Source organism: Xiphophorus hellerii, chromosome 5 (assembly GCF_003331165.1).
Source record: "Xiphophorus hellerii strain 12219 chromosome 5, Xiphophorus_hellerii-4.1, whole genome shotgun sequence".
NCBI classification, from domain to species: domain Eukaryota; kingdom Metazoa; phylum Chordata; class Actinopteri; order Cyprinodontiformes; family Poeciliidae; genus Xiphophorus; species Xiphophorus hellerii.
The window spans coordinates 19,817,155-19,841,554 of NC_045676.1; the positions used below are offsets into that span (position 1 = coordinate 19,817,155).

Here is a 24,400-nt window from a genome sequence, read left to right on the forward strand (position 1 = left end):
TCTTGAGCAGAAAAAATTACTGCAGTGTTTGTCGTCTCCTCAGAGCTTTCATTTTAAAAAAAAACAAACACTTACAGTAGTTTTGTGTATCAAAGCAATTCATGAGTTTTGCATTTCGAACAAATTATGTTTTCTGTGATGTTTTAACTTTTTGAGAGGGAATCTATAGGGAGCCTTCCAGGATGACAGAACTACACTGCCACCAAGAGCCCTCATCGTGAAATTACTAACATCTTTGAAAACCTTTACTGATGATGAAATGCAAAACATGAGCTCAAGACAAAATTCTCAACAAGCACAAAGTTAGAAGAGGATGTTATACATTTATTATTGGGCCAGCTTTTGAAATTCAAAAGATGGGGGTTGGTGGAGTAAGGGTTTAAAAAAAATCATTGCACTACTTAATAAAGTATTACCATAAGTAACTCTCATACAAAATGTACAAATGTTTGTTAAAAATTTCATCATCATCATCATCACAAGCCTTCAAATGGTTTTGGTTACAGATATAATACATAACAAAACTAATATAACACCATTTGAATAATACAGTTTCAGAGTTTGAAGGAAAACTTCTCAAACAACCCAGGGATCAGAATGAAAGAACGAATCATACCGTTTGCGCCATTTTCTAGTAGATAAAAACAGTGGAACTGAGGTAATTGCTAGTGTACCAGAAAACAAAACAATGCAATCGTACGACAAAAATAAAAAGGATGCATAAAATCACACATACGACATCTAGAAACGATGCAGTCCATACTGATTCCAACGATTTTTCTAAATGGACGATGCAGAGGAAGAGCGTACATAAATAACAGATTTCGACATTACTGTAGTTTGCACATGATGGAAAGAAAAAAAAACAAAAAAAAAAACATCTGGTTCGAATGCGTCGGTTGTCCGATGATGCGAGTTGGACCTGGAGAAGACGCATTGGTAGAAAAGGCATTTCGGATGCAAGCCTCTAAAGATGGCGCAATGAACTTTTCAGAGCACTTCATGCGGTGTCTCCGGAAAATATTGTGCATTAAGATGAAACAGGCAGCGAATACAACCTAACAGTAGTAGTTTGAATGGAACATCTTTTTATATTATTATGATGAACCAACATAAGGCCAACAGCAAACAAGTAGATTATCCCCAAAATGTTCCAATGAAGGGTGGGATGAAAAAATCTGCAGTTTTTGCTCCTAAATCTAACCTCCACAGGTGAGATGATGTGCATAGAAAGCAATTATCTGAACAATCTACTGCTTTGTAGTTAAATACTTCTTTTTCCTTTTGCTGCTGAGAGTTATTCTGAATTGTTATCAATACCAACAAAAGGACGCAGCGTGATCTTTTACTTCCTCTCTTTCAGACAGATTCAGATTTAAAACCCCATTTGCCTGCATCTCAAGCAGAACATGTCACTACATAAACCAAAAAGACTCAGAAATAAGCAGGTGTCTCAAGAGAAAGTGAAAACCAGTTTTGATTGAACTCAAAACTGGTTCGTTCAGAACGCAAAGAAAGCAACGCAGGAATTCAATCGCTGTAAAGTGCTGAAGCCTTAGATCTGCCAGTGAAACAAAGTGGAGCCACTTAAAACCTGAAAAGAGTGTCAAAGTTGTTCCTGGTAGACGATGAAAAAATGAACTGGATCGCTGCCTGCACAGAAGGTAACCAGCAGACACAATAAAGTACTTAAATGACTCGTTCCAACCGTACGGAGAATAAATTAAAATTTTTGCAGAAAAGAAAGCTTGATTTAAAATTCAACTGCATTTAAATATTTCTGAAGATTTGTTCACACACAAGACTGAATCCATATTTTACTATCAGATGCAACGTCAATGTGTGGTTAAAGTTTATGATTTTACAAAACAAGAAAACTCTACTTCCCAGAGGATATAAACCTCACTTTAGAAATTTCCCTAAAATTTTCCAAAGTATTCTCGACTTCCTTTAAGTTCAAATCAATCTGAGAGGGGAAAACAAATTCTGCAAGTGTGGTTTATTTAGTTTCCCTTTGGGATCAATAAAGTATTTTTGAATTTGAATTATGAATTGTTCTAATAAGGAACTTTTCGTCAACAAAACCACAATGACTTGCACAGAAAGAACATAGTGTCTGTGCAAAGTATTTTATTGTCATTCCACACAGTGAAATTAATCTTTGTTTCCCTCCAAACAGGCTGCTTTAACCGTCAGGAAAACAAGGATAGTAAGAAATAAATCTCTTGCGTTCAATTCAACTCCCTTACAAAGAGCAGAGTTTTTTTCACAACAAAATACAAAGGCTGGATTAAAATAGCAAAAATGTTTGTCATAATCATTAGAAAACCAACTTTTAACAAAGACATCCTTGAAAACAATTACACGTAGGTCCTGTGTTGAGAAATGGAAAAGTATTCATGATGACATTAAAAATGGATTTGCAGCTGGGTGTGTTAAGAAGGTAATTCACAGCAACCGTCAGAAGATGGCAGACTAGAAGATGAGTTAAACAAAACAGAAGGCTTCAGAAGTCCAAGTATAAAGTAAGCAAGATTAAGCAGCAGGTTTTGACACCTAAATGCTGTTTCATGTGCAGTGGTCCCAGTCGTTTGACAGAATGAGTCGGTTCACTTTTTATGGTTTACGCATCCAAAACAGGGTTTGGGGATTGTGGTTGTCTGAGGTCACTCAGAGTCCCGCTGGACCTCAGAGGCATCGGCTCGACAGATGGGGCAGGTGCGGTTAGCCTGGAATAAAACCAGGATGTTCCAACAGTGAGAAATGAAACTTATGACTTCATGTAGAAAGAAAAAACATTAAAGACCGTTGCATTCAAAACTGATTTTCCAATTTTTTGAGAGCAAAAACACAACTCACCTTAAGCCATTTGTCAACACATTTGGCGTGGAACTCGTGATTACAGGGGAGAACTCTGAGAAGCTGGCGGGACTCGAAGTCACACATACAAACGACACATCTGCAGTAAAAAAAAAAAAGCTGTTAAAACTGCTGCCTGATGGGACAAGAGGAAAAGCACTCCAAATAAAAGGATGAAGCTACTCACAGTGTCTGCTCCGACTGATGGTTGTTGGGGTTAAACCTGTATGATGGAAGCTGTTCTATATCTGCCTTGGTTAGACCCCTGGGTTTGGCTTCCCCCAGACGCTCGGCGAGGTTCAACAGGGCCTGAAGATTTCATATAGATAGAAAATATTCATCTTCTAGTTCACAAATACATTAAGTTGCAGAACTCAGTTTGTCCTACCTCATAGTTTTCCACCTCTCCATCATCCACATCCAGCTCTAGGCTGATGGCAGGAGCCACATTCGGGGGAACAGGAAGCATTGACCTGCGAGTTATAAACAGTGATCAAAATATGCTGCTGGCATCGTCACAATGAAGTGCTCACCCCATACATGGCTTAACACGAGGAAGGGGGGCAAGAATACTTACAAGAAGTAAGGCAGGAAGCTGGGATGGTAGGGAGATGGGGGCACGGCCTGCTGCGAGCGGTAACGGCGACTGGCGAATCGCCGAGGCATAAAGTGGGGATATGGCTGCAAAAAGAGAAAAAACAAAGCAACAATTTAATCGTTGAATCGATGTGGGATTTAAAAACAAAAGCAAAAACTTATCCCCCTACCAGTGTAAAAAGATCTTGGGACAGGGGGTCATGGTGTGAAAGGAACTGGAGCGGAGTGGAAGGCGGCAGGGCGGAGGGAGGCTGGTGGTGGTGGTGGTGGTGATGGTGGGCGTAGCTGAAGCTTCCTCCAACAGGGAGCTGCTCTCCCACTATATCAACCTCGTTTTCAATCCTCTGTAAGGGCTGAGATAAATATCCACAAAACCAAAAATACGCATTAATATGGAACAAACTGCTTTATTTTGTGGTAAATCTGAGCAACAGGAAGTACTGCAGTGAAATTTATTTGATGGCTATGTCATATTACCCCGGTGTACGCTATAATTCTTGCATGGCTTTTATCGCAATTTTCAAACTATACAAACTAAGCAAATGTAAAGGGTAAGCATTAGTAGCAGATTGTTCGCATACCGATCTTGGCTGTTGAGTCTGAAAAGGCAGGAACTGTGTGGGCAGGTGGGGCGGATGGTGGGAGAGATGAGGTGGAGGAGAAATCAGGAACTGAGGGTCACTAGACAGTAGTGAGGGAAACGCATAGGAAACCGGCAAATGATGCATTGAACATGCCTGTAACATCTGGAAAAAAGGGGCGAGAAAGAGAAAAAGGAAGTCAGTCAAAATAAAAAGACACTACTTTTTAAAATATCAACTGTAATGTGCCATTTTTGCCACAAGGTGGCAGCTGTGACTTAGAAACCAACTTCCTCCTCCAAACTGGGAAATATTAACACACGATAAACCACTTCCTTTAAAGCGCAGAACCATGGAAACTGCAAACTGTACAAACAATGCCACATGTTGTACACTGAGGAGTTTCTCTCACCGGATGGTAGTGTTGTCCAGCGCTGAAGACCACACTACAGGTGGGAACCTGCTGCTGAGAGGAGCAGGAGGGGGGAATGTGCTGACCGCTACACAGAGGCGCTGCCAGGCCGTGTGGAGGGACAGGGGTCACTGTGTAGGAGACGGGTATGTTGCCCTGCTGCAGCTGAAGAAAATACAAGCAGCTCACATAAAAACACACACACTAACCAACACAGGTAAATGTCTCCAACAGTTCGACAGATGCAAACTAACCCGATCGTGCAAGTCCAACACCATGGCTCCTTGCTGCTGTTGTGTTGCATGATGTTGTTGCTGGTGGTGAGGATGGTGATGATGGGGGTGATGATGGGCAGCCGGGTGCAACAGTTGCGACGATAATGTGGGGGGGTGGAAGGCTCGGGGCTCCTCAGAACCTCGGCCTCCTCCGCCGGCTGTGGGGGGCTGAGGATAAGTGCTTGGAGTGTGTGCTGGGTACGTCTGATGTGCCGAGGGGAGGGGGTTGTGGCGGTAGTTTTCGTCCTGACGCTCAGACGGTGACGGGCGAGGTGTAGGTCCTTGAGCGGAGGGATGGTGATGAAGAGGCGGGTGGCGGGACGGCCTGGAGAGACGGCCGCGTTGGCGCCTCGCGGGCGGACTGCAAGAGGGGACAGCAGACCGTTCATTTCATTCAGAGTCTTGCAAAGATATTTACACAGCTGGAGATTTTGCACATTTTGTGACGCTACATCCACAGAAAGGAGTACATGTGTAGGAGGAAAAACAGAGTTTTCAAACTTGTTTTAAATCCAAAAAGTGTGGTTGTCAGCTTGTCAGCCATGTCTTCACAATTGTACCATATTCTAGTTATGAATGATAAACTGAACAACCCATGATGTTCAGAGCTTGAGATATTATAGCTCACTCTGCTTCAAACTTTTACTTCTACTGTGTTCATTTAACAAATATTTGTTTCCTTCACAGAAAAGCTGGATTTGTAACAAAACTGAAGTTCACACAGGTGGACTTACTAATTAGAAGCCTACTAAGGCCAATTGGGTTTATTTTTAGGGATAATAGTGAAAATAACGGGTGAAAACCAACTTCAGAGATTTACATTTGCAGTACAATTTAAAAACCATGAGTCATTTGCCTTCCATTTCAAAATTATTTTCTGCTTTGCGCTGAAGTATCAAATAAAAGCCCAATGAAATACTTGATAAACCACAAACGTCAATGTTACAAAATGGGGGAAAAAGCTTAAGGGCTGAAAATACTTTTGGAAAAACACAGTACTTAGGAGACTGTGGTACAAAAAAAACAAACAAAAGATTCTACCTCCGTCTGAGTCGTGGAGGAGTGAGGCACCTCTCCTGGTGGTAGTGTGTGTGAGGGTGAGGTTGCCGCCGACTCGGAGGTCCTGACTCCCATGGGCGGATGGGGGGCGACGGCGTAGATGGCAAGGGTGCAGATGAGGTCAGCTGCTCTAAAACGGACTGACTGGACAGCCTCTGGCGCTTCGGACTGGGGCTTTCCTCACTCTGCACAAAGGAGGGGGGGAAACAGACGAGTATTGTGTTTAGTGACCCAGAGCACTCATATCAAATGCATCTAGTTCACCACTCTTTGTCCCTCTGGGGTACAGTCCACACTGCTAGACCCTAAAATTCTTTGTGGCATACCTGTATGGTACAAAGCATGCCTCTTTCCCCAGGTTTACTGCATCTACGAAGGGGAGCTTTTTACACCGCGAGCACACAGCGGCCCAGAGGGTTCAAAGTTACTTCCTCTCAGAGTGAGGAAATGCAAACAGGAGACAAGCGCATACAAGCCCATGTGCCAATCGCAGAAACACGCCCTCAGCTGGACATGTATTTTCTTGTATAGTCAGAATAAAAAAAAAAGGCGGTAATGTACGCAAACACGGCAAAATAGCTGCGTGTGTAGTCATTCAGTTATCACTGACTCAAGAGTTATCATATAGTGTTTCCATCCCTTCGACTCATCTGTGAGTCATGTCACTTACAGTCAGCCAATGACTCTCACACTTGGCACATGGTGAGGCAAGAACACACACAGACCTGCCCATGTTTCAGTTACTCATTCTCCCTTATGATGAGTCTTGTGGTACTCAGCAGGACAGCCAGGTTCTTACACACACATGATTTCTACATCCACCTTTCCCTCATGTTCCCCAAACGACACCCATTTCAACAAACCTTCACTCTAAAGTAGGAAAGTCATACTATGGAGTTTTATTTTTTGTTTGTTTGTTTGTGTTTTTTTAAGTGACTCAGCGAGCAACTTTTTCTTGCACCAGATCAAACACATGTACAGCTCAGCAGCCCTGAGAGCGGCAGTACGATAGCTAACAGGAAACAGCTGGAGAGCAGACTGCAGAAACACACGCAGTTATGGAAACGCCTGCAGACATGCGCAAATTCACACATGAGCAATTGCCACCGTTTCTGCAGCCCATAAACACGACCTTCTCAAGATCTGCAGAGGCAAAAAAAAAAAAGTAATGTGTTTGAACTGTGGGGCCATGAAGAGTTTACACTAATAGTTTAGTCATAGTGCTGTGGTTTGATGAGAGCCTGAAGACTTCGCTGGATGTACTAGACCAATTTCCTTCAGTTGGTGGTCAGAAAGCAAGAACTGGGAAAGTATTGAAATATAAAGATTTAGAGATGGATTGAGTTACAGAAAAAAAAAAAAAACATGAGGTAGCGGTCGGAGATGTAATGATCACATTTGAGAGACCTTTTCAAGCCTTTCTGGTTGAGAGCAGTTGCCACACTGTGTGTTAGTAGTGGCTGTAAAAGACGGTTTTACTGTTTTTAAACAAGACAAAATGATTACTCTGAAGTAAGCTTCAGGACAATTTACCCATTTCTAATTTAAGAAACACTTTATAAAATTACATTTCAGGGTATGTGGCTACTTTTAGCATCTAAAAAAAGCTGGCCACAAAAAACCCCCCTCCAAAAACACAAAGTGGCGTGGGTAAAATGAGCAACATCAGTAGTGCCTCTGTTTTACCACCTTAAATTAGCAGCTGGTATCCCTCTGTAGAAAACTTCCTCTTAAATAGCTTCCAACAGCTTTAAAGATACACAATTTTTCCCCTCTTTAAAATATATAACCCACTGAAAACAGTCAACGGAGTATTATTCCTAAAGCAACCACTTCCACACTAAAGAGTGTTGTGTTTAGTGCAAACGAGTACTGCTAAGGTATGGTGAGTTTACTGACCAGCCCTGGATTTTTGAAATTTCAGACCTGCTGCTCACCTGTCAGGATGGGTGACGTTAAAGATGATGCATGAAAGAACAGAGCAGTTCAGCTTTTTTTATTATTATTTCTTTCTTAAAGGTGTGGCATGTACTTTCCAGGCACATCAAGCAGCTATGTTACCTTCATTTGTTATGAACAGTTGTATATATCAAACATGACTTAAAATAAATTTGACACCTTGTAATTGGCCTCTGTCTCTTTAAAAAGCTCTTCCCAAGACCCCCCCTTCAGCACATCATTACAACAATTCTTCTCATTACGCCATTTACAACAGTTCTTAGAAACACTGGACTGAGAAGTAGTTTGTATGATAAGCTCACTTGCAGGTATGCAGTTCCACCAGTTGCTTCCTAATTGCTAATGCCACTAGTTTGGAGGAGCAGCTCCAAAGAGGAGCTATGTGGAAATAGGTGGCACTTTCTAAGAGCAGGAAAATCAAGGATTCCTCAAACATGATTGAAAGAATCAAAGCAACACTCCAGGTATGTTTTCAATGAGGGAATGATATTAAAAGATTATACAAAACTCAAAAAGTCAATTTTACATAAAATTGCTCCTTTAAAACATTTCTCTTCAAGAGTCAAGAAACTAGTCTCCAAAACTGCAAAGCGTTTCCCTTCTTGTAACTTTAGTGACGCCTTCAACTTGCGTTAAATTACCTATTTTTGATTTGACGAACATACTGAAGAAAGTAACGGTATCGGAAACAAACTAGCGCTATGTAGAAGGACAGATAACACCTGTTTAGGGTGATTTCATTACAGTCAGTCCAGAAAACAACATCTACTCCTCTCCATTACAGAATGAAACAGCATCCCCTATCTGTTCTTCTTCCTTATTGGCTCCTCTTATCCACCCCATCACCCCACAACCTCTTTACCAGCCTTGGCCCCAACCCCAAAACCCTTGGGACATGTACTGTGCCCATTTTCATATCTGAGTCAGACTCTCACCAGCGCACTCTCCCTACCCTGCTCAACAACCTCCACCCACCCCACCCCCTTTCCCTTGTATCAGATAAACCAAACCCATCTTTACCCCCCCCACCTCTCCTATTCTTTGGCTCCATCTTCTTGGTTTTTTTCCCCCTTGTGTCTATCTGACCTGTCCCACACTCGGACTTGAAATCTGAGGGGACAGGAGAGGTTGAGAAGAAGGGACAAATGCATACGTACACTCCACAGACATGCAGACTATTTCCCATTAGTATGAAAGTTTGATGGGCCTGTCTCCCTCCGTTAGAGGGAGGGGAACATCATCAGACAAAGGAGTGTATGTGTCCTCAAGCAATATGCTATAATTTGGCCTCATGTTCCAAACTGCGGGTTTGTTTGCTGTGTCTGAACATATTTTCACAAGGCTAAAAAAAAGGACACAAGATGAAAAGCTAAGCCAGAAGAAGCAAAGTAAAGTGCTCTCTGACTGATATTAAAGCAAGTCTTTGAAACTATGCACCCACCATCCACTTCTCTTCACCGTCACTGTATTCAGTGCATGTAGAAACCAGGCGGGTCAGATATCCTGACACACCCTTCCACATTCTTTTTAACAACATCCCCACTCTGCGTACATGCTTGCATCGACTCTCTCAGTCAGCGACTCCGGCCTCCAGCTGTTGTTGCTTCACCATCATTGCTTGGAACCAAAATAAAGCCGGGCCTGCCGAGATCATGCAGGACAAAACAACAACCGAGTCCATGTTTTTTGTCTCTTCAAGGCAGTCGATTTTCTATTATGAAAGCGCATACTGAGCAAATATGGCCGTTTTCTGTTTGAGATTCATTAATATTTACAGACATGCTTCCAGTAACGCTAATCAAGACAATTTCAAAGTTCGTCTTTGGCTCTTCCACCACTGTCCCTCCCTTCCTCATCCTGCTTTTGCTTCTCTCACTCCAACCAAGTTCCACAGCTGGAGACTGAAATCATTAGCAACACCCCTCCCCTTTCTTCCCTTCAAGCTTTCCGCAACACTTCAGTGTCCAGCCTCTCCACTTTCTCTACTTTCTTGTTAATATATGCATGCTTTTAAAAGGTGTTCACTTGTGGTTATTAAAATCATTTACTGAGTTCTACTTGAACTCCCTCAAACATGCATTGCAGGCTTTTTTCAAGACATTTAGGTCAAACATGCTTTGAAGCAATGTTTCTTTTTTTTTTCCCAAAAAAACTTAAAAGTAACTAAAAAAACTCCTTCACTGATATAGAGTAACTAAACCGCAGTGCTGTGATTTTATTAGTGGAAATTGCAAGAGGAAATTCACAAACAGCTATTGGCAACGTCAAACCCGATCCTCTCATGACGGCATTGTTGTTTTCAAAAGAATGACGTTCCAGCTCAAGCAGTTATGATAGCATGTCAATGTTTTTTTGTTTTTTTATTTTAAATTTGCTGTTTACCATAATTTACTACTTTGCTCTTGTGAGATCGTCACAGGTAATAGGGCGTTAGCAAACTATTATGTTTGTAAACATTCTGTTAATATATTTAGGACTACTCGCTAATCTATCATTTGTGGCTTTCTTTGCGAACACTTTTTGTTTTCAGCACAATCATGTTTTTAGCATGTCACAGACTGCAGACCTGTGAACCTCAGTCTGATTCTTTCACATTACCATATAAATTGCACACGCTTGAGTAAAACATTATCAGAGAATTGTTTTACTTTTTTCCTTTGATCAACTAATTCAGAATCAAACTCTTAAGCCAAATCTTCAGTGGCCCACTTTTCCATTCACAACAGATTGGTTAAAATATTATAATTAGCGGTTTGATCAGGTCAGCCAGGAGTAGATTTGCTTAAGTTGGAGTGTTGTGAAGCACACTGACCAGTCTCTTGGAATAAAAAAGGTAAAATCTCTGGATTAATTCTTTACTCAAATGCCAGCATTCTCCTGAAAATATTCTTCACTCAACAACCATAATATGATTTATTATCCATATTACAGTTTATTATCCAAATAAGTCCTAATGACAACCTCTTTGTTGAATAATTTTGGCCTTAATAATGAGTGAATGTTGGCTTACCTTATCCCTCTCCTCTCCATATGCATGGTCAGGGTGGCAGTGATATGCTCCACCAGAAGCCCCTGCACATAACGAAAGCAAAGCAGGTCATGAGCTGTGGGAAATAACGATTCAAACATGATAAAATATAGTTCACAGATTCCTTACAAAGATTACATACAAATCTTGGAGTTTTATTTTGAGAATCATGATAACTGAATGCCCTTATTTTCTCCATCTATGCAGGACTGTAAACTTAAAAATGAGCCATAAAATGAGTTATTACTGTAAGGGGCACTATAGAAATAATGTAAATCTTTGTATATTGCTGGACCTGATAGATCAGGGTACCCAGTTGTTGTGCAGTAAAATCTGTTTATTTGCAGTTTACTTAATCCTTTTGTTGTCATTTTCCTAAAGCCACCTGGAACCGGAAAACAACAAAGACAACATGTTTGCGAGAAAGGCCACTGACCACGTATGCAGCATAAAAGTCACTGAAACACATATGGTGTTCTCTTGGCTCAGTACGTATACATACACAAACAGAACAAACACAGTAATCCAGGATTAGAGGAGCTTTCAGATGATACTGCCGCTTGCATCACCGCTAAGACGTTTACTCTTTTGTTTTACCACAATCCTTTCATCTTTTTTATTATCTTTGTCTATTTGCTTTGACTTTTCGTTTTTTATTTGTTTTTTTTCCCCCTTTTGCGGTGGCCAAATCTTTGGTCGGGTACGTCCTGATCACAGATGGTGGCACCGGTACGCGCTCCAAGGGTAAACGCTCCCAAGGGCACGCCAAGCGAAGCAACCTCTACAATAGAAATGAAGAGAGGTAACCTAGAAGGCATGCGAGAAGAGTCCTTTATAAAAGAGCTTTACACCTATCGGTTGTTTGTGAGGATTTTTTTTTCTGATTCTAGTCTCCGTCTTTGAAGAAAAGCTCTGACTGACAACAAAGTAGTGCATGTAGAGGAAATGAAAGACGAGGCAGACAGAGTTAAGGTTTTCAGAAGCCCTCAATCACCAAAAAAAAAATTCTTCTCGTTCTTTTATCTGGATGGGAAGCAACATAAATAACGTAAAGCTTTTATTAGTGAGGTAAGAATATAAAAAATAAATAAATAAATAGCTAACACCACAAATCCAGTGAGACAATTTAGGGCCGGAGAACTGACGAAGCATTCATGGGACTCGCTGGCTGCATAGCTCCCCTCTATGCAGGACTCATTCACTGATCACAATGCGCCAAAATCCAGCTTCCTCCCTGAATATGGTCTCACTCACACATTGTCAGAATCCTGTAAATTGAGTCAGAGGCGAGTCATTCAGTTAGACTCACTCTATAGAGAGCAACACTGAGGCAACAGAACATGTTTGAATGACATCATACCCGCTGTTGGGGTAACAGACGACACACTATTCAGCTTTGCAGTCTGGGCCTCGAGGACGGCTGAATAATAAGACTGCAGTATCAATTATAATATATGGGGAGACAGTCAGTTCTGACCCTAAATCTAAGAAAGTTTAATCAATACACTGAACTTGGAACAAAAGAAGCAGAAAACACAGTCAGCACAAAACTGAATTGCCTGTACTTTGGTGAAAGTAGATAGATGTCAAGAGCAACAACAACAAAATAGTCATGTTTGTCTAGTCTGGGGTGTAATTCATGGGTGAACATCAGAAAAAGTAAGAGCTGGTCCATGAAGAAAACACGAAGGAGGAACAACATGGTCTGTATGGATAACCTCAAACATAAGACATAATAGCAGCAGATGTGTCCGCTTATGCTTCAGTATGTGGATCGCAAACTTCCACTTCAAAATGGAAATGCAGCATTTCTATTTTCAGTCTCAGTTTTCTATTTTTTCCTTCACTTAGTATGACATTATGAGCACAAAAAATGACCTGCTTGAACTTTTATTGCCAGCTTTTATCCCACCAATCACTAAATAACTCAGTTTGGCAGACAGGTAAAGTGTATCTAGTCCAAAGTCATTAAACATTAATCAATACTTTGATGATTGTACAGTGAACTAAAACAATTATGTTGTATTTTAGTGAATGAGTAGTTTAAGCTTGGTACAAATTCCAGCCGGAAAAAAAGGTTACATTTAATTCAGTTTTATTAATATTGCACCTATTCACAACAAATGTCGTCTTCAGGCTCTTCACAAAAAAAAATACATTTCAGTTCAATCATACATAAATCCCAATTGATTCTAGTGATCAACCAATACAGTAAACTCAGTTAATTATTCAAAGTGGTTTAAAAAGTTTCTAACCAGTTTGTGTTATCACAGAGTGACATGGACAAGTGAAATCCCCGTGGACATACTGTACTTAAGGAAGCCTACTATTTATTATATGTCAAGAACTCCACCTTCTCTCTCAATTTTGAAAGTCAATTTAAAAATATGTTTGAGTTTGCAGACAGGAGATTTTATTTTCTAACTACACGTTAAACTACCACCGACTTCATTCTGCAGCAGAAGATGAAGAGCAGCTGTGGAGGAAGGAAAACGCTGGTGACAGGAAGAGGGCAAAGCGGAGGTGAAGAAGAGGAGGAAATGGATGCAAGAGAACATTAAAAAAGTGTGAGAGCACCGAGGAGGAAAGTTTGACAGGAAAGGACGCGGAGTGGAGGAACAAACATGAGGAAAACGACTGGAGGAAAAGCGGCAGTGGAGGGTGAGGGAACAGCCAGACGGAGCAGAGTGGGGGTTGTGGCTTCTGCTCTTGACTGCTATTGATTTTCTGTACGACTCGGAGTGCATCAGCTATTTCTATCCATTTCCTCCACTTCTCCCCTCCCTTTCTCATCCTTCCCCCTTGCACCGGCTAAGGTACCCTCCTTCTTCGTACGCCTCCTCCTCCTCACACTTTCCATCCCTTCATTACATCCCTCCCTGCCAGCGATCCATTTCCCTATCAGCCAACCTGTCTGTCTCCCATATATTCCAGCCGCTTTATCACACAGCATCCACATTTCCTGTCCTTGCCCTATCGCGCCATCTCTGTCCGTGATCCCCATCACCCCCCTTTTGCGCTCCAAGGTAAACTACCTCTTCCCGTTCCGGGCGACAAAACCACTGGAGAGAGCAGCTGGTTTGACGGATAAGAGCCGAGATAAGAAGCAGGCTGTACTGTAAGAACAAAACAGCCCGATGGACAGAACACCGACTGATGCAGCACTTGCTAAAGAAAATTGAACATATGTGAAACACAAACCCACACATATATGCGCGCACTTCTCACATCACCCCGCCTCCTGAACACATGTCACTGCACATTTCACACTGAAGCGGAAAGCTGTCACAGAACATGTCGGGTAAAGATTGCCCAGATATTGCTTGTTTTGAATATTTGATGGTACAAATGTGTGTTCGCATTCTGTCTTTTGTATATTTTCCTGTCGAGTAACATCTCTACCGTCACTATGTTCCTTTCATTTCCTCTCTTTAATGCTGCCACATTAAAGGTCCTTATCCATCTTTGGCTCTCTGGAGTAAAATTAAACATTAAACAAACTGCTTGTGAGCAGAAGTTTGTACAGTTCATATTGAGAAGAATGAGTGTAGAGGTAGCAACTTTAAGCTAGCGCACAAACCCATTTATAGGGAAGATTAAAAAAAAATAGATGACTCTCCAATTTAGAAAAATGTTAAAAGGGAAGCACTAATCAGTTGTGTGAGTCCACTACTACTCTAAGCAAAGACAATTATCACAAAATTGGCATTTTAAACCATTTTTTGCGTCTTATCCTGATAATTAGCACAGCTACCAATACTAAAACTTTGGTCTTTGTGTGCGCTTTCTAGAGAACACAGATATTCATCTTATCTCTGAGATTTCCAAAAGGCTACAAACACTTCCAAATCCAGCATGACTGAAAAGTTTCGAGCTCAAAAGGATAAAACAGAGCAGCTTCATTTAGCCTTCCTATTATCTGCTTTAAGACTCACTTTTGTGCAGCCCAAAAGAACCACAGTCAGGTCTCAGCGTTTCAGAGAATAGCCTCTTACATATCTGTGCGTCAACCAACTTCATTTTGAACTCCTGACTGATGCTGAGAACAGCCAACTTTGAATCTTCCTCTCTCAGCAACAGCATCTACACAGAACAGCAGTTGTAAGCTCAAACAGACATTGTGCCTTCAATGATAGGAGAAAGATTTGATTTTTGAATTTGCGACTGGCCCATTTCTCTGAGCAATTCTAGTTAATAATAGCTAATTTAACTTCATCATTAAGTTTTTTTCTTTAAATATGCATCAATACCATACCACTTTTAAAGTTGGAGACAACTTTTATGCTCAAATTTACTTGGAAACGCTGTGTATTCAAACAGAGACGATGTATTTGAGCATGTACAAGCGTAATTTTGTGACGACTACTCTTGACAAATCAAAAATAATCCCTGTCCAAAGATGACAGATTTAATTTAGAAAGCACCCTTAACAGTAACTCAAAGCCTAGCCCTGCCAGAGTGCATGACGAGGCCCATCCAGCTTCAGAAGAAAATCTATGACGGTATTTCCACCTGTCATTTGTGATTCTTTTCCCCCCCATTTGAACTTATGAATTTAAGTGCAACATGCTGCTGCTTTTCCTGACATCTTTTTAGAGATCTGCCATTATGATCGTTTTAGAAGTAAAGCCTTACAACCTGCAAGCACAAGTTTTTGACAGTCCCCAACAGCGCAAGTCAATGAGGAAGTTTGTGACGCATGACACGCATGAGGCTAACCACTCCTTCAGACCATATGATATTACTCACTCTATATTCTGCATTCACAGCCAAAATCTTCCTTCCCTACCCCATAGACACAAATATAAAACAGCTGATGAGCTGTATTTCTAGATGGCTGTGGTGGGGTGGAGATATCACTGAAACAAAAAAAGTGCTCCCAACTAACTTCAACTGTATTGTTAAAACATAATTTGAACTTGTGTCGAAGTCTCAGTTTGTATTTTTGTACCACAGCGTAATTTATGTGCTTTAAAACTGAGTACATGAGACCTCACTGCAGATTGAATTTCTCTAAAAATGAATGGATATTTGTTAAAGTGGGGTAAGTGTATGAAATGATAAAGTAAATAGTAAAAGAAAAAAAATAAACTTCTCTTCGTCTGGTTTTAAAGGTTATACATCGGAAACTTGTGATTAACAGTTTTCTACCATTCCTGCAGCATGTTGTGCCACATAAACAGTATGTTCAGCTGTCGTTTTTTGTGTTTTTTTTTACACAATACAAAGACAAATTTCTAAAACTTTCTAAACTGGATGATATTTGCCATATTTTCAAGATGATGACTGAAATAACCATATTTACCTTGTATCATGGCCATGGATCATAATACCTGAAGGGGTTGGAGAAGGAAGAGTATGTTACACTTAACTCTAACATTTTAAAGTACTCTACTGAACTTGTTTGAGTAGTAGAGTCCTTTCTAAATTATTCACCCCTCTTGAACCTTCCTACAGTTTATCACAGACAAAAATCTGGTATATTTTACTTTGTTTCAATTCTTCAAATAAAGAATTGAAGAATTTTGAAGACTAAGGAAAATGATGCCTTCTTTTTATCTTCTTTGTGTTTTCCCCCGCTTGTCATAGTTTTTAGTTGTTTTTTGGGGGTGTGGTGGGAATATCTAAAATATCTTCCAGTTCCTGCGTCATATGTCCTTTACAAAATTAAAGTTTATGGCTCTTTGAGAGAGCAAAATTGCATTACTATGCCATTATCAATATATATTACTTGAAAATGGTCTCAAAACAACAATATTATTGTTTATCACAATGACTTCTGGGACAATTTGTTGTCATGATGAGTCTAGTTGCCAGCACTACAAGAAGTAATTCTAAAGAAGTGATTTGGTTTTCTACAACCTGAAGATCAACTTGGATATTAGACTTGCTAAATAATCTTTGAAAAAGTTTCAATGTCACTCCCATTTCATAATTTATTTAGACAACATTGGGAAATTGTGAGATAAATTTCCCAGAATAGGGTTATAAAACCAAGTGAAATTTTTAAAGACCACGTCTCAGACGACTTTGCAGTCATTGTCCTTCTGAACTCCAGCCAACAGATTTGCTGCCATGACAGAACCAGGCCTCATCTCCTGAACAACTGGCTTGCTTAAATCAACAGAGACAGCCGGTCAACATGCAAACAGTCGGGGCAAACAGCACCTCCTGCCCATCCTGCTTCCTCCTCTCGGCGCTCAGTCAGGGGCTGCTCTACAGGTTGTAAGCTCAGAGGCTGTTTGCAAGTCGGGTTTCCTCTCTGTGCTTTGCTTACAGTGTTGCCCGTGATATCCTCCTCCTCCTGCCAGCTCCGGTTCGTGAGGTTTGCTCACATGCTCACTTTCTTAATACTCCCAGACCTCCATCTAATTAGCTCTCCCTTTTCTCTCCTCAACCTCTTTCTGCACCTGACCCTTCCTTTATAACAGAAAATGTGCGCTGCGCTTCCTCGCAACTCCAGTAAACCTGCCAAATCCCACACATGACGTCTTTTTAAACTAACCCTACTTTTTTTCTGGAACATTTTTTGCACTCTTACTGGCCTTTCTCTTCTTTTTATATTGACATTTCTTAAGGCTTCAACTGACCTTTGGCATTCTTTCCCTCTTAGAAGTACTTTTTCCAAACCACAACAAAGCCCATCTCTTAGATTTTAGGCCACATTTAAGGTCACCAGTCCACTCTTCCAGGAATCCTCTCCTCCTGACCAAAGTGACTTCTTTGTTGTTTATTTGAAGTGAAAGAGCATCACGAAACCCCTACTAGTTGGTAAATCAGAGTGAAAGGGTTTCTCTTCGCACTGCAGGGGGTTGCCTGGGTGCCAAGACAAAGGAAAGTAAAAAAAGAAGAAGAAAAAAAAAGAACTTAAACAATGTGAATGTTTCTAGTTCTGTCAGCGACAGAGGGATGAGAGGTAGATGTAGAGTGGCTGTAGTGTCTTCCTCTCTGCTGCTTTGGGCAATCCATTAAAACGATCCCTCCATTAGACAAATGTGAGGGAGGAGGCCAAAGAAAATGGATCGGAGGGGTACAGAAAGGGTTGAACGATCCGGAGGGGAGGGAGAAGGGAATGTGGCTAAAAGAGGACAGGCTGTGACAGAGGTGGGACAGAATCAGGACAGGATATCAAATGCTACAGACAATGGTCCCCCCCCGCAACCCCCTTTTTTTTTACTCGGAATAATCTGGCAGCGCTTTTTGCACACTTTGGGAACACTTATCTCAGTGGACGTTACAATTCGAAAACCAGGTGGGCACAGTCATGTGCGCAGCAAACACGACGGTCTGTCAAAGAAAAAAGGGAGCACTCAAGACAATAAACAAGAATGAACAAATGAGGTAGAGAGGACAAAAAAAAGGGGACCAAAAGAATTACAGCAGACTACAAAGGGAAGAGAGGAGAGAGGGAGCGGGGCGGGGACTGAAGAGTTACAGGACAGCTTTATCCTTCATGTCCAATGCAGGTGACTAGCATGGGAAGGATGGATTAAGTATCTCTCCTTTTCTTTCACGCTCAGCCAACAAGGAAGGCTGATTCTGGGAATGAAGCGAGGGTCTAATAAGGGGTGTTGTGCTGGGAAGAGTCCAGATAACCAGCTGCTTTACTCTGCTAAAAGAATATTCAACTCCTAATTATCCTGAAACGTTTCTATCGTCAAATGAGTGATTAAAATATTACTCAGCAATAATGCCCTCCCTGTGCAATAAATTTGAGAAGTTTCTAATGCTAAGTGACAAAAAAAATAACGTTATTAAAACGTGTTGACAAATTTGTAACTGATGTTTAGCATATTGCCTCTTAATAATGTGAGAAACAGGATGGAGGGGAACTCTGTCAGGGAGCCAGAACATGATGGGGAAACTGGACTTTGGGAATACCCCTGTTTTTATTACAATATACTAGAAACACATCAACAAAAAAAATTGTTTTACCTTAATAGAACCATTTTGAGGCTGGTCAGTCCTGTCTATCCAATCAACAGGATAGACAGGATGAATGGATGTCAGAAGCTCAACAGACAAATGCTATTTAGCACCAAGAGTTAATAGGTCATTCTGACAACAACACTGCTCACTGTGGAAGTTGCTACTGAGGGAAGGGGACTAAGGGTTAGACACTGTCAATATGGGAGGTATTCAAATCAAAGGAAAAAAACAGAAATGTAAGAAGCTATTTAAAAAGAAAATATTTTCTACTACATGAACGGTTCATTCGGGCAGCAAGAGAGAGCCACACCTTTAGGAGATAACAGGAAGGTTGTAAAGCGACTTTGCTCTATTCTATTGATTTTTTTTCCCCAATCTTTTGGAAACCCCAGAGTTCTACATTCTCCTAAAAAAATATGTGCATACAAACCACCTTTTGTTATCCTAAAGATAGCTTAAACTGTAAATAGGAATCATTTTGCCTTTGGTCTATATCTGAAACCTTGTTTCACAGTTAGTTCTCTTTAACTGATATTTTAATACAGTTTTGTTTCAGGGCTTTTTATCATATGCTGCCTAAAGAAAAGTCTGAGTTGGACAAACTTTATATTAGGAGGTCAAAGCTTTTCCCACAAGACAGCAAATATAAGTTAATATTGTCAGATTCCCTAAATGGCTCTTCCCTTTGGATCTTAAATACAAAATTGGGATATGAACTTGGGCCTGTTTTCATTGGCAGGGATCACCATGTAGAGTGAACTGACCCTTTTTACCATTGGCTGCTCATACACCATGCTAACATCTGTGCTGCAGAGAAAAAAATTTCAAAACAGGTTTACTCGGCTAACTAGAGGTAAAGCTTTGTATGAAAATTGCCTACAGGTAAGTTTCTGATTAATGATACGGGAGACCTTAACTGCATGAACTTCCTCCGACAAACCTCTGCACTCACCCAAGTATACATCAAAAAGAAGAAATATGTTTCTACAGAACAGTGACAAGATAAAAAAAGAAAAAAAAAACATCACTGAGAAAAAGATTTCATTTACTAAAGATAGTTTTTATGTTAACCTGATGTTTTTTTTTTTTTTTTTTAAACATATAATGCTGCATGATGCTGTATGAACTAGACAAGCAAGCTGAACACACGGGGGAATGGAAAAGCTCCATGTCTGTGTCCTTATCTATAGCACTGCAAAGACCTAACAAAAAAAACTATGTATTTTCTACTGTTGGTACTCAAAATAAATAAATAAATAAATAATTGCTCTTTTTAACATACAGTCAAACTTAAATAATCCTAATTTCAGACAAAAAGCCTTGACCAGAACAGCCCTGCTACCATTTTTATAAGACATCTACAATAGAAAGTAATGAGTGATCGTCTCCCCTGCTGATCGTAAAGAGATTGTAACAGAGACCAGGGGAGGAAATGACACAGGTAATCAGGTTTAAATGCTGCAGACATTTGTGTTATTTGAGTCACAGCTATGGTAAGACTGAAGTGCAGCCCTGTGTGCAGGTTCTGGTTCCCAGCTCAGACACTCTCACTAAATATCCTAGCAATGCCTCCTGCCTTCAACTGAATTCAGCTTGGATCCAAGTACAGTTTATTCATTCCATCCATTGATTCAAGCAATCCCACATGTCATAAATAAGCTATTTTGACAGTGAAAATTACAGGCTGCTAACTCTGATGACGACAAGAACGTGAATGATGTGGGCTAGTATGGCAATTTCTTAATCGTCTTTCAATCTCTCTCCCATGTCACTCTAAAGAAATACAGACAATTCCTAGCCAATCAGTAAGCATGACACTGCTGAGAAAATGTGCACGGTTTGGGGGCCTGTTTGCTTAGACAGGTTCAGCTGTTTTAGTCTGGCTCTGCAGGACAGGTAATTCCAGTCTCAAATAAATGCTGCAGGGTTCTTTGAACACACCAACAAGCACTTTCTGTTTAAAGGCGCCTTTGTTTTTATTCTAATGAACCTTCAAAGACTCATTTTATATCATTTTTAATAGGAAGTTTTGGTAAGCCGAGTGCTGTTTTACTGGACAATATGACTGAGGAAGCAGAATTAAAAAATAAATGAATAGAGTTCAATGTGACAACACAAAAATACCAAATACATAGTTTCCAGCTTTACCTTTATAACAAGTTAGCTATTGATGAAATATTGATGAAATATGTTCCCTCATAACTTTTTGGAGTGTTTTGTGTTAGACAAAAAAAAACGAATCGTTAACCACGCTAGGGAGAAGGTGAAACTCTAGCTGAGGTGTTTCTATGTTACATGGTTCACTGCACTTGAATTGCTGTCTGAGAGTGACCCTGCATGTACACCCAGCAACAACCCCACACTCAAAGTTCATCTTTGTTAAGGAAAACGTCAAAACATAAGTTACCAAGGCAGCTGCTGGTAAAAACATAACTCCAAGCGTCTTTAGAGCCAACACAAACTGCAAGTGGACAAGACTTTTTTTGTAGACCTGGACATAAACAAAACCGAATGCATCATAGCCAGAGCTACATCTTCAATTGCATACTTTCAATAAAGTTAATACAGTTTGTAAAGTGTCTAATCGTGCAATTTGTTGTTAGAAACCGCATCACCAAATAGCCTAGTATTACTCCACATAGAAAGGAACAACCCCATGCCTACTTAGGACAAACTTTAGCCTGTGAACAACGAGTCTTGTTACCTGGCTACAGAAGTGTTTGCAGAATTGACTAGTAAATGTGGAGGAGCTGCACCGCTTTAACAAAGTGAGGTTAACATCCTGTTCTCAGCTGTTCTGTTGGCTTGAGGCTGCCCCAGTCTACACACACACCAACAAAAATACCGCTGCTGTTCATTAAACTACTGGATAAGTGTTAACTCTGCACCGCCCAGACAAGCCTATGTAACACCCCATCTAATTAGAGCACATCAAACGTCTCCGCACATACACAAACAGTACCGTCATGCCAGCCCTACAGGGCAGTCACCCCCTCACTGTTTCAATTTGGCTCTAAAAACACCCCCGCCCCGCCCCAGACTGTCATCCATCCCTTCAAGGCAGAGGTTGTGTGAAAACAAAAGTCCAATAAACGTGAGACTTCTCCATCACTGACAAAAGTCGAGTGGGGACATGTACCTGTCATCGGGATGTGGTGCGCCCCGGGCACTGAGGGGAGCCGGTGAATGCCGGGAGGGGCGTTGCTTCCCGGTGCTCGCTGCTGGTTCTCCGAGTGATTGCTGTGAGCTCCGAGCGGTGCGCAGCCGGCTCCGTGCTGCTGCTGCTGCTGCTGCTGCTGGTGGTGGAGGAGGTGTTGGTGGTGGCTGGACACCGCAACTCCGGTGTTGTTACTCCCAACCCCGTACTGCTGGTAGTATCCAGACCGAGAACGCGATCGAGTCCGAGGGGGTTCCATAGTCATTTGGTGGGAGTGAGAGAGGTGGAGGAGGAACGAGGAGGAGGCGGCGGTCGGGGACTGCGGCGGAGAGCCGCTGGTCGAACCGGGCTGTGCAAAGCTCCGAGCGCCGCTGTGGCTGAAACTGAAGCCCCCGAACCCCGCTCTGCCCCCCTCGGCGGCCCCGTACTCTGTACGCTCCGCCGACTCCGCCGCCCCCGCCTCTTCGAATAAATCAGCCCCTTTAGGGACAGGCTCCGGGGTGGAGGGCAGCCGGGGGCAAACTCTGGGCTCCTGAGTCGCTGGCTGTCCAGCGGTTGCGATTGGCATTTCCTTTCGGGGGATTTCCTCTACTTCTTTTTTTCTGAGCTTTTTCTCTCGTTTCCTCCCACAGTAGCAGCTTTAAGGGGCTGTTGGGAGAGAAAAAAAAAAAAGTTTGAGAATGAAATAAGTTAAAAATGTATGTTAAGAAAAGTTAATGCTTAGTAGCATTTTGTCCACTAGACACACAACAAAACTGGTTCAACAACTAGCGATAAACCCCCTTCACACAAACTCTTGACACAGAGACGATCCTCAATTTCGTATTTAATACAAATAAGCGTAAATGTAAGGTTTTAAAGTTTAAAAAAAACCCCGCTTTGAATCAACATTTATTCAATCGCTCATTGACAACGTTTACTTAATCGGAGTTTAACTTCGGGGGAGGCTAACGCTGGGGGAGACGCTAGGGTTAGTGCGCAGAGATAAACGCGATATTACAATTTTCTAGCCAGTTAAACAACCGCGTTTCTATACCATTTCACCCGGTCATCACTGTGTTTTCTCCTGAATTAAGTTTACATTAACTTTACCCTTTATTTAAACTTGTTTAGCCAGTCTGCGTAATGTCGCTCGTTAGCTTGGCGAGCCTCGCCAACCAGCCAACCCCTCCTCCAGCAGCGACCAACACAAGAGGAAAAAAAAAAAAAAATCCCGGAGCTAACGAGCAACGCCACAAATCCCCTTAAAACGCCGGGTAACTGGTAACAAAACGTTTAAAAAATAAAAATAAAAACGAACCAAAAATGGTTTAAGTTTGGCTCTTGGCGTTACGCTGAGTCGCCGGGTGGTGGTGAGTCCCCCAGCTGTGAAGACGCGAACAGCGAAGCGCTGAGAGGAAGATTGGACAGGAAAAAAGTGGTGAATCTAGAATTGGAAAGAAAGAACCGGGGCTAAAATTAACACGGTCAAGAGATAAGACCCCGCCTCAGAGAACACCGCTGAAACCAGGTCAATTTCCACCGTCTGGAGTACGTACTTTACCAGAAAAGTCATACCTTCAACGCGCTCCTATCTGTCGATATTATTGTGAGCCCTGTGAATGTGAGCGTATGAGCCCAGTGTGAAATGTGACAGACCGTCAACGCTCAAGTCGGATTTCACGACGCTCGACCAATCGATGCCAGAGAAAACGATCGTGTTTGAAGTCTCTCTCTCTCCCCCCTCCCATATCCACTACAACTGCTATGCTTAAAGAAAACCAGTGCACAACTAATTTATCTCGCTCACTTCTGCTTTCATTGTTCTGACGTTTATGCTGCACATTTATTTTTAAACTGCCGAATGTGAGTTCGGTAATTGATTCATCTCCCCTGTTAAATCAGAAGCTATGGATAGCAGAGAGGCTGGCTAAAAGGGGCTTTAAATTATTTATTTACAATTGCTCAGCCTACCCATTGCAGCTGTTTCCTCAGGAGCCGAAAGTTCGCCTCAAAATAAGAATTTTTGCTGTGCATGCAAAAATTCATGTTACATGTGAACCACTTCTCGGTAGACATAAAATAAGAGGGTTGTATCCACCAGAGTGTGGAGTATATGCACGTTTTGTTTCATTTAACTCTAGAGAACAATGTGCACCATTTATCTGCCTCGAGTGGGTTTGTGCATTCGGAAGTGTAATCCTTTTACACTTAGTTTTGGGACTGATGATAAAGTAATTTGTAATTTTGCAAATCTTTATGAGCTGCTAATTTAGAATTTAAACTGTAAACTAAATTACAATAACGAACTGCTCATTCACTAAATGTAATCTTCTTCTCGCCTACATAAGTTGCCTGTCTAGATATTATAGACTTATCTAAATGTTCTTCACTCGAACGATGTGCTCAGACTTTTGTTGTTGTTGTTGTTGTTTTTATGCATTTGTTTTTAATTTATTTTACCTGCCGGTGTCATGTCTTTGTTGCCCTGAGGTGAAAGCCAAATTGCACAAATTAGAAACATTGAACATAGTTGAAAAGTTCATTTATTTCAGTGGTTAAATT

The 24,400-nt window shown here is 41.3% G+C and overlaps 1 protein-coding gene across 1 annotated transcript; it reads right to left on the bottom strand.

The window, feature by feature from the left end:
• Positions 1-303: 303 nt before the first annotated feature.
• On the bottom strand, positions 304-23,534 carry rnf38 (ring finger protein 38). Its single transcript, XM_032563587.1, has 13 exons — positions 23,414-23,534; positions 21,839-22,504; positions 10,753-10,814; positions 5,766-5,968; positions 4,704-5,085; positions 4,450-4,614; positions 4,038-4,202; positions 3,627-3,809; positions 3,437-3,540; positions 3,248-3,332; positions 3,047-3,168; positions 2,860-2,959; positions 304-2,729 (listed from the first exon to the last, which is right to left on the bottom strand). The coding sequence occupies exons 2-13, from the start codon at positions 22,422-22,424 to the stop codon at positions 2,667-2,669; spliced, it is 2,220 nt and encodes a 739-aa protein (XP_032419478.1). The 5' UTR covers positions 22,425-22,504; positions 23,414-23,534; the 3' UTR covers positions 304-2,666.
• Between the last annotated feature and the right edge of the window lie 866 nt (positions 23,535-24,400).